Below are 16,801 nucleotides of genomic sequence, written 5' to 3' on the forward strand. Positions count from 1 at the left end.
CTACATTGACAAAACAGATCATTTTCATCCTGGTCATTATACCGTAAACTGTCATTAATTATACTGTAAGAAGTCTATAAAGTGAGTATATCTAACACTGATAAAGCAGGAGTGTGCTGCTTATTCATGGAAAAACTGCTTCTGCCATCCAGGCCTGGATCTTCACTAGACGCTTTTTCCCAGCCAAGGTTTCCCCCTGGTGTCAGCGATTAACAATATTGCGGCGTTGTCCAAAGCAGCGTCATTCTGTGTGCCGAAGAGAAGATGGTAGTGAGGGGCTGGCCGCAGCACACTTCTGTTGGCAGGACTGAGCTGCGAATGCAACACTCTAGATTAATTCTCTGGACGTGTGAATTTTTTCCTCCACTTGTTAAGCAGAATTATTATCTGTTTTGCCATGTCTTAGACAAAAAGTCACAGGCAGTTCAGCATGAACAGGCTGCCCATGGAAGCTGTGGATACCCCATCCCTGGCTGTGTGCAAGGCCAGGCTGGACGGGGCTCTGAGCATCCCGGTCTAGCGGGAAATGTCCCTGCCCGTGGCGGAGGGCGGGAGCGGGATGGTCTCGAAGCTCCCCGCCATTACCCGCCGCGCCTTCATCTCCCGTCGTGCCGCGCGGCGCGCTGCGGGCGGGGCGGTGCGGGGCGGCTGTGCGCAGGCGCGGCGGTCGCGCGGCGGTCGGTCGGTGGAGCAGCCGGCAGCCATTGTCGCCGCGGCCGCAGAGCGGTTCCCTCACGGCCAGCAGGACTCGCTGCTCCGCGACGGTACGTGGTCGCCCCTTCACCGCGGGGAGGCCGGGGCGGCCGCGGGGAGCCACCGGCGAGGTTCTGGCGGCGGTACCCTGCGGTGGGGCGGGAACGGGCCGAGGCCCGGGGGCGGCGGGCGGAGGCCGCGCTGGCGCCGCGCGGCGCCGCAGGCCCGGGCGCTCGGCAGGGCCGCGGCCGGGGGGGAGGGGGTGGGGGGGACCGCCATCCATCGCTGCCCCGAGGGGGGAGGGCTGATCCCGGCGGGATGACCGGGAGGAGCCGTCGCGGATTGGAGGCGAGCGCAAAGCTTCGAAGATCCGAAGGGGCCGGCGCCGCTGCGTGGGCCGGCGCCGCGATGGCGGCGGGCCTGTGAAGAGGGCCCGGCTGCCTTGGGCAGGCCGCAGGCCTTGCGCAGTCCCGGATCCTCACGGCTTCTCGAAAGGAGGGAGGAGCAGATGGCCGCTTGCTGCGGGTCCGTGCCTCCCGGGGGCTTTTCCGCACCTACTGCGTCGTCAGCGAGCGAACTCGATTTCATTGTGGTAGGAGCGACGTGTGAAGCTCCGCGCCTCGCAGGTGTCAATACAGATCTCGCATCCATTGTGCTCCTTGATAATGAGTAAATAACGCGCGGATGGGTTGTTCGTAAGTCTTTCGCAGTATATTTGACAGTTTCAGTGGTGATAAGTTCTACCCACCCACCCCATGTTCATTTCCTTCTGTGATTCTTCTCTCCACCTTATTTTTCTAGAACTAAAAATATCGAACAGCAGTTACGCAGTCATTTTAATCTTTCAAATCTCTGTTGTTCCCAAAATGAGCGCTGTTGCCAAAGTGGCTGTTCTTGCCGTGTTTTAAAGCATACAGTTACGTAAGGCTGTCCTTCCTCTACGAGGGCCTGCCTTTCCTTTAATATCCACCGCTGGCCTGGCCAGTGTTTGTGCGGTAAGAGTGCGCCAGGGAAACCGTGTATTGGAAGACTGGGCACTCCGCGAGGGAGCTGAACCAGCCCCCTGAACCGGATTTCCCTGTGGGCATCAAAATGCACGGGTGAGCACAAAGGAGTGAATGGCGACAAAGGGTAGCATAGGCTCTTCCGAGGTTCGGGGATTGAGGCCAATCTAAGTAAGTGCTGTCGCAGTTCAACCCCTCGCCCCATAAAAAGCCTAGTACTCAAGCTTCCAAAACTCTCGCCCTTCTCAGATGGCATGGTAAGTCTGAGTAAAGAAAGTATTCCATAGAAACCTAATGGGTGTACGGTAACAGAGAAGGTAAATCGCATTAATTCAAAATACTGCATCCAAACTGACTGGAATTGCTTTCACAGCTAACATGACATGTTGTCTGTTTACTTGGCCTGCATTAGAGCCCATCATTTTTATTGTAGTGCAAGACCACGTCATATTTCCATTCCTTAGGGTGTAGATTCTTTGTTTTTTTTCTATGACAGCAAGCTCATTGAGTGAGCCAAATAATTAATATTTTCCACTTATGAGATCTTAAAAATTTTTAAACCACATAAACTGAAAAAGTGACACCTTAAGGTAAAAGATGGGAGTTTTACATAGAATATCTCAAATTATATATCCTGGATCAGTGGATAGCTTTAAAAATTTGAATGCCTTTTTTATTTTTGCCATTGTTGAAATCTCATAATGCAAAATTCTTTTTCAAAACCTGGTAGACTGTTAAAATTACTTCTATTTATGTTACTGGAAATCATCATAATTTGATGACTACCATTTATCGTTAGTGTGCTAATAAAATTTTATTGCAGAGATTTTTCTAGATGAAACCAAAAGTTTCAAGAATGTTTTTTTGTTTTTGTTGTTATTCTAATGATTGGCATACGAATTTTGGTTTGTTTTTGGTTTTGTTTTTTTTTCCCCAGCAGCTGCTAACCCAGTAAAATCTTTAAAGTTACAGATTTGGGATTTTAAGTTTCATTATTAAAAAGTGCAAAACTGCAAGTTCTTTGTAGGTTATGCTAGAAGTCAGCAAGACAGGATTTTATCCTTTCTATGGCTGTAGAGAATCAGGCTTTTAACATGTATACCTGGAGGACAGTAAAATCAAATCCTATTTAACCAAGATTTCTGAGATACAAAAGTGATCTTAATCATCCTATTTTAAGTTTGTTAATCTGATAAACGGTGCTGTTTTCATTTTTAGCATCAACCTTAAGATGAGTGGCTGCCGTGTCTTTGTTGGACACTTGAGCTCACGTGCTCGTGAACGGGATGTAGAGAAGTTCTTCAAGGGATATGGTCGCATACGAGAAATCCATCTGAAAAATGGATTTGGGTTTGTGGTATGTAACAGCTTTGTTTTCCTTGCTCTTGCTTGCAGGTACTAACTTTGCTAGGATGATGTCAAGGAAAGGAAGATATTTAAGATAATAGTTGCAGTGGGAAATAGAAAATATTAATAAACATTTCAGAAGGCTTTTCATAATTTTGGATTACAGTTTTAGCCAGGTTTTGCTCAAAATCTCGGTAATATTCCAGCTACCTTAAATACATTTTTTGATTCATGGTTTTAAAATTTACCCCTCATTTCTGAAGACTGTATAAATATTCTGTTACGGAAGTACAAAATTTTGCAGTCTTGACCCAGGAGAAGAGTTTATAAGAGCCACTTAAATGCCTTTCTCAGCCCTTAAAGTCTTCTTGGTCATGTTTCTTAGATAATGGCCTGACATAAAAGCAGAGTAGTTGGCTAAGAGAACAGGTGTAGTATAGGTGCTGGCTGGTGGATCCAAACAGCATAGCTTTGAAGTCTTGTGCAGCTGAAGTTCAACATATTCATCATCAGTACATGTTTGTAGGGCACATCTGTCTGTCAGACTATGAAATTAAATAGACAGTTCGTTGTATCTCAGGTACCTACCACTGCTTTCGAGAGCTCTGTGCTCCTAAGTGTCCAAATTTTGCAGCTTTACAGATTCACAGATTGACTCAGAATCAGCCTGTGTTTTAACTATTATCTCATGAGAATTGAGAATTAGCTGTTGTGCAGTGCTTAGTTCAGGCTTGAAAGGCTGATACTGCCCTCGCATAATGGCAGGCATACATGTCACTCTTTCTGCCAAGATCGATCCCTTGAGTGAAGTTATTGGAAAGGAACAAAAGGACAGGCTTTGCCTACTTTAGTTTCATGGGAATATTGCTCCTTAACTCCTACACATGGTGGTTTCTGGTTCTCCTTCATTATGAGCTGCTTGTTGACTGCCAGCAGGTAAATACTTGTCTCTTAAAAGTCTGGAAGTAAATGGCTGATGTAGACACGAGCCTGAGTTTATATTTAGAGTGCTCTTTCCAATTGCTGCTATTTCTCAGTTCCCTTTCCTTGAGTATTCCTCTTATTTTCCTGGGCAGGGCTGTTGACTCATTCAGGAACATCTCTTCAGCTCCTGTAAGCGAGTCAGTCAGTCCTCCCTCCTCTCTAGTTCCTAGGTGGAACCACTTTCTTTGCAAAGATCACTAATAAGCTTGAATAATTGTCTCATAAATTTATATAAATAATGTAATTGTTCTCAGAATAAAATGTTTTTTCTTTGCATCTAAACAACTTTCCCTCCCATACTTGTCATCCCATCACTGTGCACCCATATCAGAAATCACTTCCATTGTTTGTGTAACTGTGTTCTAGGTTTTGGAAGACTGACTGTATTCCCTTGAAGCTACCTTTTCTTCCTGCTGGACAAACACAGCTCTCTCAAGTTTTCTTTGTTACCCAACCTTCTGATGAGTTTTGGTTGCCCTCTGCTAGTCTCAGTACAATTTTTCAATGTCTTTTATGAGCTGGAGAGACCAAAACTGGACACAGTGTTCCAGGTGTGGCCTAACAAATGCCAAGTAGGGTGGAATAATAGCACCCCTTGGCCTGCTGATTGTACTCCTACGGATACGATTTGCTGTCATTGCAGCAAGGCCACGCTGCTGACTCATGCTTAGCTGACTCTCCACAGGGTTTTCCATGTCCTTTTCAGCAGAGCTGCACTCCAGCCACTCAGCCCCCAGCAGATTCTGCTGCTTAGGAGGATTGTCTTAGGCCACATGCAGCACTTCATGTTTTATCTTTCATTAAGACTTGTGATTCTTGCTTGCCTAATCTTTCAGCCTATCAAGGTCTTTATGTGGGATGGTTTTTCATTCTGGTATATCTATTTGTCCTCCCACTTCGGTGTCAGACACAAAACTGCTGAGGCTGTTCTTGATCCTGTCATCCATGTCATTTATAAACACATGGAATGGCATTATCCTTCATGGCACTTTATTGGCCTTGTGCTGTCAGTTCATCTTTATTTTCTGTTATTTAAGACTTGTATTTATAAAACATATTACAAAACCAAATGAATATTGTTATAGTGCTAAAAGCATGTTTTGTCGTGCTTGATGGAAATCATTGCTTAATCTTTGAAACAAATCATATTTACTTAAATTTTGTAGATTTCAGGGCATAGTGTTTTTACACTTCAGACCATAAAGCTAGATAGACTTGCACATGTTCAGTTTGTTAGAAAGTAGTTGACATAATGGGACTTGCAGTTGCCAGCTATTGGTGCTTTTAAATGCTGGACCTAAATTATGTGTCTTAAGATAATCTTTGCATCATCATGCAAGGATGTGTGATGTTTCACTTGGTAGTGAAACAAATTTCAGTGCAGAAGGGGGAAGATTGCTTAAGCTAGTATTGCTTCTGAAAAGCAGTTTATAATTATGCAAACACTTTCTTCAACTTGAGAAGCTTCTTCTCTGTTGTTCGTTCCTTGCAAGCTGCAGTTCCACAATTTTTTCTCTCCATCTGCACTGTTGCTGCCAGCAGTCCCTACCCAGCTGCTTGTTCTCTCTGCTTTCTTTCCTTTGTCCCCTTGCCTCTCATGGTGTTGCTGCAGTTGTCCAGCCACATATAATGTTCCTACCTGGGAAGCTGATCTGGTTGAAAAATAACACTTTTTGACCCTCACCTCCTGTACAAAGTGTGCTGTTTTTCATCTGGGTAGGTTTCTTGACCTAGTTTCCTTCAGAGCTGTACAAGCAGCTTTGCCAAGAACCAGTGGGCTGGATGGTGGGCAGAGGCTACTCGGGCTGACTAAAGCAGCATTTCTGCCAAAAGTGAAGTGACAGATTCCATTGCAACAGTAAATGGAATTATGCTTGTTATAGTTGATCTGGACCCACAGGTGGCCAGCGCTGAAGAAGGGCTTATGTTTCATACTCTTCTTACATGGGCATCTTTTTGCCCAGCTAGTGAACTGAATTCACTCAGAAAGAATTAGGAGGGCTTTTTTTTCTGGTTCAGTCTTTCTTTGCCGGTTCAGTAAGAATTTAATCTTAAGAGAGTTTTGGCAGTGCACATTCTGCATTTGATCAGCTCGTGCTGTTATATTCAGTTTTCCTGTATGTGGAGCTGTGTTTTAAATTACATGCTTTTAAGTAGTTTCCCCCACGTCTCCCCAAAAATATTTTCGATATTTCTTAGCAAACCAGGTAATTTATTAATAGGCCCTGCAAATAAGTTATACTGAAACAACTGGGGAGGCAGAGGAGTTTGTGGGATGGAGGGAGAAGAAATTATCATGAATAGAAATGGCTTTGCTTTTCATTCATAAGTGTACTAGGAACTAGCTTCCTTATTCAAAGTTCTTGGTGATAGTGCTGTAGAAATGTAAAATTTATAAAGAAGCATGTTTATTAGTATTTGCATATATTGTGAGGGAAAATAAATTTTTATTCATATTTTCTTTTTAGGAATTCGAAGACCACAGGGATGCTGATGATGCAATTTATGAACTAAATGGTAAAGAGCTGTGTGATGAAAGGTAAGTGTGATACCCTAATTTCCCTTAAGAATAGAAAAAGTGCTTTGCATCTAAATGCAGTGCATTATCTTGTGCTCTGACACCCATTTCCTGTGGTTCTCTGGTGGGATATACCTTCCATAACTTTAAAGACATTCATTGGGATCCATTTGGGACTGGAGGAGGAGCAGTTTAGAGCAGTTTTCTCTACTTTCACTTAGTTCTCTTTCAAAGGTAACTCAAGATCTTCTCATTAGGAATAATAGTAAGAGTGAATTGAACTTATTTAGTATTTATCTGTCTGTTGACCAGAAAATAAGCTGATGGGAGCCTGTTATCATTTTGATCATTGCCCTTCAGTCAGCAGTAACGTCAACTATAGTCTTTGAATGTTGCAGTAATTTTTATTGTGATTATGGAAGCTGTATTTTAAGTCATTAGGTTGTTAGTTATTTTAGTATTCTTTTCTCTTCTGGGCTCTGGTTGAGCAAATTCAAGTGTTTGTCTGAATTACAGACTCATGACAATTTTCATGAAGATCTGAGCGAGGCCAATGAGAAAAAACACTGATCTGGCACTTTAAGAAATGACAGTGTTTGTGTTATAAATCATTGCTTGCAAGAGCAAGATAATTCTTGTTTGTGCACATTTGCTTCCAGTTGTGAAAATATTTAAGTCAATGTCAAATACTTGAAGTTTGTTGTTTTAATTTTTTTATGTGCTTGGGTTTTTTTTGTTTCTGTCACAAGGGTCACAATTGAACATGCTCGAGCCCGAAGAGGAAGGGGAAGATTCTCACAACGGTTCAGTTATTACCAGTCGCAGAGTGGATCTAGGTAGGTGGTCTGGACTCTCTGTCCGTTTCCTCTTCCAGTAACAAAAGAACTGGAGTTTTCTTTTTGTGATTTAGGGATCCAGCTCTGTTTACCTGTATAGCTTCACAAAAGAAGTTTTATGTTCTCAAACCTTGCAGGTTCATTACTATTACTTGCCTTCTCAGGCTGAGGAGAGTGGGGGTTTTAAAGCAGTTCATCTGTCTTGGAGAGGTTCACAAACCTATTATGAAGTCCCTTTGCCATATTGTAGGCGCTATGCTGGTCTTGCTTCCTGCAGTCATGTAAATGATGTGAAGGAGTATTGCTGCAGTTGGATTGGCTGATTTTAACACTTAAGTCAAGAGAAATGCAGAGCTTCTCTGTTGCAGCTTTTGTCACCAAATTGAGCTAATGTGATAAGTAGGATATTGTAGAGCAATAATTCAAGGTATTTACTGTCTAACCAACTTTTCACATTTCCAGTTGTATGGTTATCAAAATGCTTACTTCAGCTCAGCCTAGAAAAGGAGCAGTGCTAGGGCACAAGATAAACACTTCTGCATGTGTTAGTAAATACCAGTTGACTAAGTTTGCTGACCAAGCAGGAGAGTCTCCCTCCAGCGATGGAATGTGAAAACCAGGACACAGCTCATCTCTAGAATTCCCCTAGAGGACACACAGTATTTGTGGAGTTGTCCACTTTGACTGATTAGAGCCTGTGGTGAACCTTGTGCCAATCTTTTAACTTTTAATTTGCATATGCAAGCATGTTAATTAGATTTTTTTTTTTTACTTTAGTGGCAGTAACCTTAGTGTGGTATAATTGGTCCGAGGTCCAGGATAAAAGTGGACTTTCAAATTAGCAAGTTTGCTTGATTGAAGGTTGTGGGCATCTGACTACGTAGTCATGTTCATGATGTCAGACTGCCTGTGCTAGACAAGAAGAGGTTTGCAATAATGGAAAAATGAGACTCATCCTGCCAGTTTTATGACTCTGGGTCCTCTTGTTTAAATACTTGAAAGATCTGGGTGTTCTGAAAAAAATTGGGACACTCTTCTCATGGAGTCTTAAATATACTCTTTACTAAGAAGAATCAAGTCTGCAGTCCATCAGTAAGGAAATTACTTAAATCTTTCAACAAAATGTAGGAAATGTCAGATTTCTTAAGTTTTAAATTCCTTATGCTGGAGAATTTTTTCTTCCTCTTTGAATTCTTCCAGCCGGTATGGGCCTCCTGTTCGCACTGAACACAGGATCATTGTTGAAAACCTTTCATCCCGTATCAGCTGGCAGGTGAGTTAGCATCTTACTGTCTTTTTTACACCTTATTTTACTACTCCGTAAGTAGACTGCGTTCAGTCTTAATTTCTTAATAAAGCCATCATAAATATTTAATGAACAACAAAAAATAAGAAAAAAACCTCAGGGATTGGTGAAAATTAACATTCAAGCGCTTACAGAAGTCTTTTGTTTCAAAGCTGTGCAAATATTCTGTAACTAGATTTTGTAGTTGGGAACTGATTCTTAATTCTGTTTGCTACTGATGAAGCTTTGGAAGATTCTAGATTGTTTCTAAAATATTGAAACATTGCATTAATTCAAACTATGTCATCCTTTTGTATTGTTACACCTGGAGGTGCATGCCTTTGTTTTGATTGTAATTTATAGTCTTTTCTTATGTTTTGAAAAATATTTTAATGATTGAGAATTCTGGTAAGACATCATTAATAGAGGGAATTTTAAGAGAGCTACTGTGTCGGGTGTGCTTATTGTAGATACATTTTTTTTTTAAACCCAGACTTTCAGTACTTGCAATTTGAAGCTTTCTTACCACCTTTTTGTTTTTATTTTTTCAACTATTGCTGATATTTTGCTGGCTTTTAACAGAATGGCCATGTAATCAATTCTTTTAGTTATGTTCTCTGTAGTGTACAGTGTATATAGAAAGTTCACTTTGTAAGGACATAGCAACAGATGCTATTTACAAAAGGTGAGTGAATAGTGGAGTTTAGTCTTGTTCATTAACCTATATATTCTTTGAATAAAGAGACTGATTAAAGTCCTGAAAGCTGCAGTAGGACATGTTGAATGTTCAAAGCCTCAGTCTTGGAGCTACTTCCCCACAAGGAGGCTTCTTGGCTTGCCTGGAGCTCTGCTGATGTGTTTCGTAAGAGTTGGGTGCAATCCATGCAGATAAACGGTTGAACTCAGTTTATCTTCTGCATGAGAGGTTCAAAGGGTTTGTAACAGAGCAGTTGTGTTAATTATTGAATAACTAAAGAAAACCAGCTGAGTTGATGTGATGATCAACTGGATTTAATCTAAATATCTTCTGGGTGTGCTACACAGTTACATCTGTGAAGAGATTGTCACTTGGAAACAACAGTAGGGACCAGAGAAGTAAGCTGTAATGGAGTGTTAAGGAAAACAAATCCTATAATGCTGTTTAGTGTCAAATGCATAATTTGAAAAAAAATTAACATTTTTGTAACATTCTTTTACTTGTGAATATTTATAATGGCTTTATGTGTACTTACACTTTAATCTGAAGCCCACCCAATTCAGATTTCATACTGGTGAATCTTTTAGTATTCTAATTAAATGTTTTAAAGTCTCTTAAATATATTATAAGTTAGCATAAGAGACTTTTTGATACCTGCTTAATAGACATCATTTGAAGGTAACAACCATATGCAAGCTGCATTTACTTGTGAAGTTGTACTGCTTTGGTACTGACTATAGTGTTTTAGCTTCTAACTGTGCTACTTATAACACATTAAAATAGCTAATCCATTAACAGTAGTGCCATTATTCTTCCCTTCTAATCCCTGCTAGGAACCACACTCATTATGGAACCTTGCTTTTAAACTTGCACACAGATTTTAATCTTTGTGTCCAGATCCCCATACTTTGAGAACATCTATCTCCCTTAAAAGTTACTCTGTTGGGATATTTAAACATAGAAAAAGCCAGAAAATTTGTATTCTGATCAGTTTCCTCAGATTGTTGACTATATTGTTAATAGATAATCCCATCTCTAAGCAGTAGACAAATTGTGAGAACTCTCTTTTTTTTTTAACTAAACATGTATTTCTGCATGTTTAGAGCTTTCTAACCACCCTCATCAGTTTCCCAGTATCAAATTTCCAAGCAGTTGAGAAAAGTAGGTCTGTTTTAGATCAAGATATATTTTCCTATTTATGGTTGTCCTACACCTTATTTCTCTCTGGTGCTAAGGACAACAAGGTTTTTTTGTGCTATTTAAGGTGACTCAGAGCAGTAAACTTAAAATAAAATTTGATTGTTCCACTGGTTAGGCGATACCAGGTTACTTTTAAAACATTCCCCTAATTACAGAATGTTGAGCTTTTATAACACATGCACACTTCTCTTTGAAGAAATAATGTTGGCATCTTAATCGTGTTGACATTGTGATTACAAATGATATTTCATGTTTCTTAGGATTCAGCGCGTAGTGTGGCACGATTGTGGGAGCCTCAATCTTAAAGCCTAAAGTTACTGATATGGGAAATAGATTTGTCTAGATTAACATTTTCTAACTTCCTTTTGACTTACCAGTCCTGGTCTGGTTAAAGTCTCACTGACTTGAGCAGAGCCAAAATTTTATCTATCATCTCTAAATTGAGGTAATTTGAAGTATTGTTTTTAATGGTACTAATTGGGACCAATTTTCATTTGCTATTAGGGTTTCTTTAGATTAGGACCTGTGAAACAAGGAAAATATCTACTACTTTCCACATGCAAGTTTTTAACATAAAACTATTGAATCAAAATACTAGATAAAGCTAAGCTTTTTTATTCTGTGGCAAATGTTCTAAAGTTTTTTCTTGGCTTTTTGTTTTGTAGTCTTTTGTTCCTTAAGCGTATTTCTAATTCTAACCAAGTGCATTTTGAACCTCTTCTAACAACCTTGATTTGGTTAACCTTCATTTTTCTTGTGTGGAGGAAAAAGAACCAAAGATTTGGGGGTTTTCTAGTGGCTGAAATTCTAGGGTTTGGCCTGTTCTGAATTTTCCTTTTGGTTCCTATGACACTCCTGTTTTTTGGCAGTCTAGATCTTGGTTTGCCTGGGTTTGATCTCGATTGGCTAGCACAGATCATCCTCGGGTTCTTTAGCCACTTCTGGAGACTGGAGACTATGTCCAGTGCTTTCAGGGCCTCTGGTACCTCCGTGAAGCATATTGCTATGAGCCATCACTGCCTTTCTCATGTAAGAGAGTTCCTCTTGGCCAGCTAGGTATTGGACAAGCAGCTCTTTGCTTAAGGTACCTTCTTATATCACCTGCCACTTGTGGTGTGCTGCGGTAAGTAGTGTGGGATTATAAAATACCAGATACTGTTGGGTAAAAGTGCTGCCTTAACTTTAGACAAATGTTTAGCTTTTTAGTGACCTTTTGCTTTATTTGTTTGTACTCTCTCCTGTTGCTAAGCAAGTAATTTTACTTGTCCATGTTTAGCCTCTGTTAAGTTTAAGACAAGGATGTCTATTGATGTGACCCTATAGCGTGATGGATACTCAAATGAAACTTTAAAAGAAAAATTCCTTTGTAAAATTTTGAATTACATTGTAGTTAAACCTTTTTGCTTTTAATTTTTCTTTGAAGATGGGGGAGGTGAGCATAAAGGTTGAATTTGACTGCATTTATTGGAATGTCATTTAACTGGGGCATTAGTTATGAAAATCTGGATTTAATACTACTGCATTTCTCAGTTCTGATTTCAGGGGACATGTTGGTATTTTAAGTATTGCATTGTGTTTTCATAACAGCTGGTTTTGGGATGTAGGATTATCTTGAAAGCAGTGTTTTATTCACTGTAGCTCTAAAATGATGGATCCTTTCTATATGCAGCTGCTATTACATAAGCTGTTTCAGAAACTTTTTTCTAAATGATTTTTTTTTTTTTTTTTTTTTTTTTTAATATATAGAAATTTAAAAGCATTAAGCAGTTTTAGCAGGGAAAGTTTTAGGGGAGTGTTCTGCTACCTGACTCATTTGTGTCCTGTTCAAACTAAAATGTTAACTTTTGATGTAGGACTTGAAAGATGTCATGAGAAAGGCAGGGGAGGTCACCTATGTGGATGCACACAGAAACAACAGGAATGAAGGGTAAGTTCATTTTGTGTCTTTGTGTGATATGATAGCTGAAACTATTAAGAGCATGATTTTTCCTCTAATACAGAAGAAGTGAAATATAAATCTATGGGGTGGCTTAGATGCTGAAATATCTCCAGTTAAAGAACCAAAACAATCCAAAACATGAACTGTTAGTAAGTAGGAGTTCAGTCTCTATTCTCTATCATGAAAACAATGTATGAAAGCAGGAAAGGAAGGGAGAATTCCTTTCAAATGTTAAGTCCTGATGTCTTATTATTTTTATATAATCATTTATGATCTGAGGCCAAAACACCTCCTGTCTGTGGCTGCTTTACACTGGTTCAGCAGTCAGAGTCATGGGAAATGAACATAACCAACTTCCATGGGAAATACCTACCTGCCTACTCTGTTCTCATTCTGCAGACTACAAAGGTCCTGCACGACAAAGCAGGAGAGAAGGAAGTGTGAATAGAGTGTCTGTGCTGGCAAAACTGCTCTAGGGCCACTGCAAACCAATGCAACATAGACCCTTTTTTGAGTTCAGATTTAAAAAAATAGAAAGACTGGACTTTTCTGTTCACTGTTAAAATTCTTAAATAGGGCTGAAGAGTCTGCAAACTTGTTTTATTTCATGGACAGCTTTTGTATGCAGTTTAGTGGAGGACTGAAAGATATTTCCTCAGCTGATACAGGTTTGTGTAGCTTCCTGCATTTTCTCCATCTCCTTGCAGATGGCAGTTCTGGTATTGTTTAAGTAGATATGAGAGGTATGGATAGCTAGGACTACTGTTGTCATATTTTCTTATTAATCATGTTAAAAACTGGCTTTCAGGAGATAAACCAGAAAGCTGTGAATCAACAGATTTAAAAGGGCCAGACCTGCTTTCCTTACCTTTTTCCTTTCTCTGAAACTTTTCTTTCATTTCATTATGGTATACAGGGTTGTGGAGTTTGCATCTTACAGTGACATGAAGAGTGCTCTGGAAAAACTGGATGGCACTGAGCTGAATGGACGCAGAATTAAACTGACTGAAGACCACAGAAGGCATAGGTATGTCACCTGGCATGATAAAATTCTGCCGAGGGCATGGATTTGGGTAGTGTTAGTGCCAAAGTTTGATTATGTAGTTTTTTTTGGCCCCAAGCTAAGTATCACTGCACAGAACCACTTTTTAGCAGTGTAAACAGATTAAGATAAGAACTAACTTGCTGAAACAGGGTAAATGGAACACTTTTGGATGAGAGTAAAAATTTTTTTTAAAGACAAAATGTGGTATTATAAAGAAAGAACAACTTAAAGCATGAATTTTGGTATTAAAAATGTTTAATTTAAAGGAAAGCTGTTTCACAGTCCTGTGAAATATTTCTCAAATAGTTGTGAAAGCCAACTTTTTCAGGGAAATTAAAGAAAATCAGTTAGCTTGCTTGCATTATTTCTAAGCAGTTCTGCTGTTCAGTCATTAAAAAAACATGTTGGCTGCAGCTCTTTCATTGTCTCTTTCTGTGAAAAAAGGGATGCATTACTAGTGAAGGTGTTAAAGTGTGTGGATGATCCACACCTTTAGAGACTTAGGCTCTTGAAAGAAACTCTTGTTTGCATGGCATTTCTAGAGAGAATAAACACCACAGGTATAAAGTTCCATTTCTGTGTTCTTCTTAATAAATTAAATGATACTTCAAGGCAGGATGTAGGCAGACAAAGAGTTGTTCTTTGATAGAGATTCCCCTGCCTAAAAATTGGTTTCTCTCCTCCTGGCAGGAGCTGGGGAGAGGCGTCTCTTACTAGGCAGTTCATATTGTGCCACACTAGCAGAGAGTGTCAAGGCCAGCAGTTCCTGATGGCCTTCACCTAAGATACTGTCAGGATGGAGCACAGCAGAAATCTAGCGGCACTGTGAAATGGCTGAATGCTGTGAATAGCGCTTTCACATGTTCGGATGGGTGGGCTATGCGCACAAAGTAGTTGTAAACTTTACATGATTGTTTAAATTTAGTAAGAGGCGAGACTAAAGCTTTTAATTACGCTTTTCTAGAAGCAGATCTCGATCACGGAGTTACTCAAGATCTCGCAGCAGATCCAGGTCTACGGGATCTTCCAGATCGGACAGCCGGTCCCGGTCCCGGTCAAGGTCCCGCTCCAGGTCCAGGTCTCGCTCTCGATCCCGCTCTCGCTCTCGATCCCGCTCTCGTTCTCGCAGTCGTACTCCTAAAAAGAGTTACTCCCACAAAAGCCACCGCTCCAGCTTGATAGCTTCTTCCCCCTCTCCCTCTTCTTCTAAAAGAAAATCTCGTTCTAGGTCGAGCTCTGCTCATAGCCGTAGTTAACCTGCTTTGAGAGATGTATTAATTAATTTGATTCAAGTTTCTTCAAGACTTGAGACAAGTTATATGTGAGATCTGGGAGGGGAAGAGTTAACATGATGAAAGGGTGACCTCCTCTTACATTGCCAAAGTGCCTGTCATCAAATAGGCCATCTCTGTGATGAGGGGCTGGCTGTCAGCTTTCTTCTTTCAGTGAAGTCTGGAGTGGGAAGTCTTTTTTATTTTTTTCCCTGCTATTAGTAAACATTTCTATCATAGATATATTATGTACACATAATGCTGAGGTAATGGGATGAGACAATACGCTGCTTTCTCCCTCTCTTGCCCCTACTTTCCCCTCCACCTCCAAGGCCTTTGACTTCCAAAATACTATGTTAGCTTTTGTCCTTGGTATTAAGTCTGAGAACAGGAAGTATAGATTTAATTCCTTTAAGGTTCTGTGGCTACTTTTCTGTGCGAGAATGAATGGACCAGATAAAATTAGTTTAGAGTTCCCCTTTTTCCCTGTTGCTTGGCTTAACAGGCTGTTTAAGTTCCAGCTTTACATGACCTTGACAATATGCTTAATTTGCAAAAGACTTTCAGGAATACACATTGGTTAGTTGAATATTGCTCACTTGGATAATGGATTAATACAATGTTAAGCAGTAATGAAAGCTGGAATTTTCTGTTAAAATGAGACATACCATCCAGATGTCAGGTTTATTGGGAATCCATTATAATAATTTTACAGTAATTCACTAGTATGTGGTATTGTATGTATAGGCCTTATTTGACAGGTGACTTCATAAAACTGCACAGAAATGTCAATATGCATGTCCATGTTTTTGATGTTTATAAAAGTGACATAGCTTTCATACCCAAAAGTGTGATACTGAATAACATGTGTATGACTAGCAATAGTCTTGATGGAAAGGAAGGTTATTTTAGTAATAAGAGCAGCAAAAAAAATTCCCAGGAAAAGTGTAGTCAAAATCTCCGGAATGCACACTTGTTTTGATTATTAGAAATTTCCACTGCAAATACTGTTGTTCTTACAATTTGGAATTAGATATTTTTTTTTAACTTCTGTATTGTCAAAGAAGGGAAACATTTTTGGAAGAAATATGTAAATTAATCCCAAAGTCTTACATGTATTTAAATGTACCATTCCTAATAAAATCAATCCTTTTTCTGGCTTATTTTGCAGTTTTGTTTAATTGTTGTTGCAGTTGCTCACTTCAGTCTTTCGGACATGATCACAACGAAATTTATTTGTAGGTATACCTCTATAGAAGCAAGAAAATGGAAGCTAGAAAGTAGTTATAAGTGACCAGATGCTTACTAACTGGAGGACAGGATAAGATTTTACTGTCATGACCAGCAGTGGCTGTTTGAATAAATGGCAAAAGGATTCTTTCTGGAGTCCTTGCAAACAGGTTTGTGTGATGCCTTCTGCTCTGACACTTCAACAGAGGAACCAACAACCTAATGGCCACGGGTGTTGGAATCTTCCTATAGGTAAATTCATTTGTCACTTTTGAAATACTGTACTAGAGATTCGTACATTGCCTACACAACTTGTGTACATATAAGGCTTCAAGGCTTAACACCCTTTATAAAGCCAAGTTGCTGGTGACCCTACCCATGGCAGGGGTTTCGAACTAGATTTTTAGGGTCCCTTCCCACCCAAACTATTCTTTCATTCTTTGCAATGTTTGGCATGATGTGTTAGCAGTTCTCTTGTAAGCCACCAGACATTTTCCTCCTAGGGAAGGAAGCCTTATCCAGCATGCAACTGCTTGCAGCATAAGACACACCCACCTGGAAGTCAAGCACTGCAATTAGTTGCATTTCAGCAACTGGCTGCAACATCCCCCAAAAACAAGAGCATATTTTCTGTGATGCTTATGGCACTTCTTTATTACTAATTACGTTTTTGTCAGTTTAACACGGCTTTTCATCCAAGGATATCCCAGTGGTTCATGAAGATAAATTTTATTGTACTTGGCCACATCATA

General features: G+C 40.1%; 1 protein-coding gene across 2 annotated transcripts; it reads left to right on the forward strand.

Annotated features, from left to right (window-relative positions):
* The first annotated feature begins 637 nt into the window (after nucleotides 1–637).
* Nucleotides 638–15,982, forward strand: LOC132329059 (serine/arginine-rich splicing factor 5-like). 2 transcript variants are annotated; one of them, XM_059849710.1, is made up of 9 exons: nucleotides 651–764; nucleotides 1,290–1,388; nucleotides 2,916–3,054; nucleotides 6,497–6,567; nucleotides 7,296–7,382; nucleotides 8,583–8,655; nucleotides 12,418–12,491; nucleotides 13,420–13,530; nucleotides 14,513–15,982. In XM_059849710.1, exons 2-9 carry the CDS (start codon nucleotides 1,378–1,380, stop codon nucleotides 14,802–14,804), a joined length of 858 nt encoding a protein of 285 aa, XP_059705693.1. In that variant the 5' UTR covers nucleotides 651–764; nucleotides 1,290–1,377; the 3' UTR covers nucleotides 14,805–15,982. The 2 variants fall into 2 exon arrangements, with proteins under 2 accessions (XP_059705694.1, XP_059705693.1); XM_059849711.1 differs by lacking the exon at nucleotides 1,290–1,388 and having other exon boundaries at nucleotides 638–764.
* Nucleotides 15,983–16,801: the final 819 nt, after the last annotated feature.

The sequence above is a fragment of the Haemorhous mexicanus genome, chromosome 6 (assembly GCF_027477595.1).
Source record: "Haemorhous mexicanus isolate bHaeMex1 chromosome 6, bHaeMex1.pri, whole genome shotgun sequence".
Lineage (NCBI taxonomy): Eukaryota > Metazoa > Chordata > Aves > Passeriformes > Fringillidae > Haemorhous > Haemorhous mexicanus.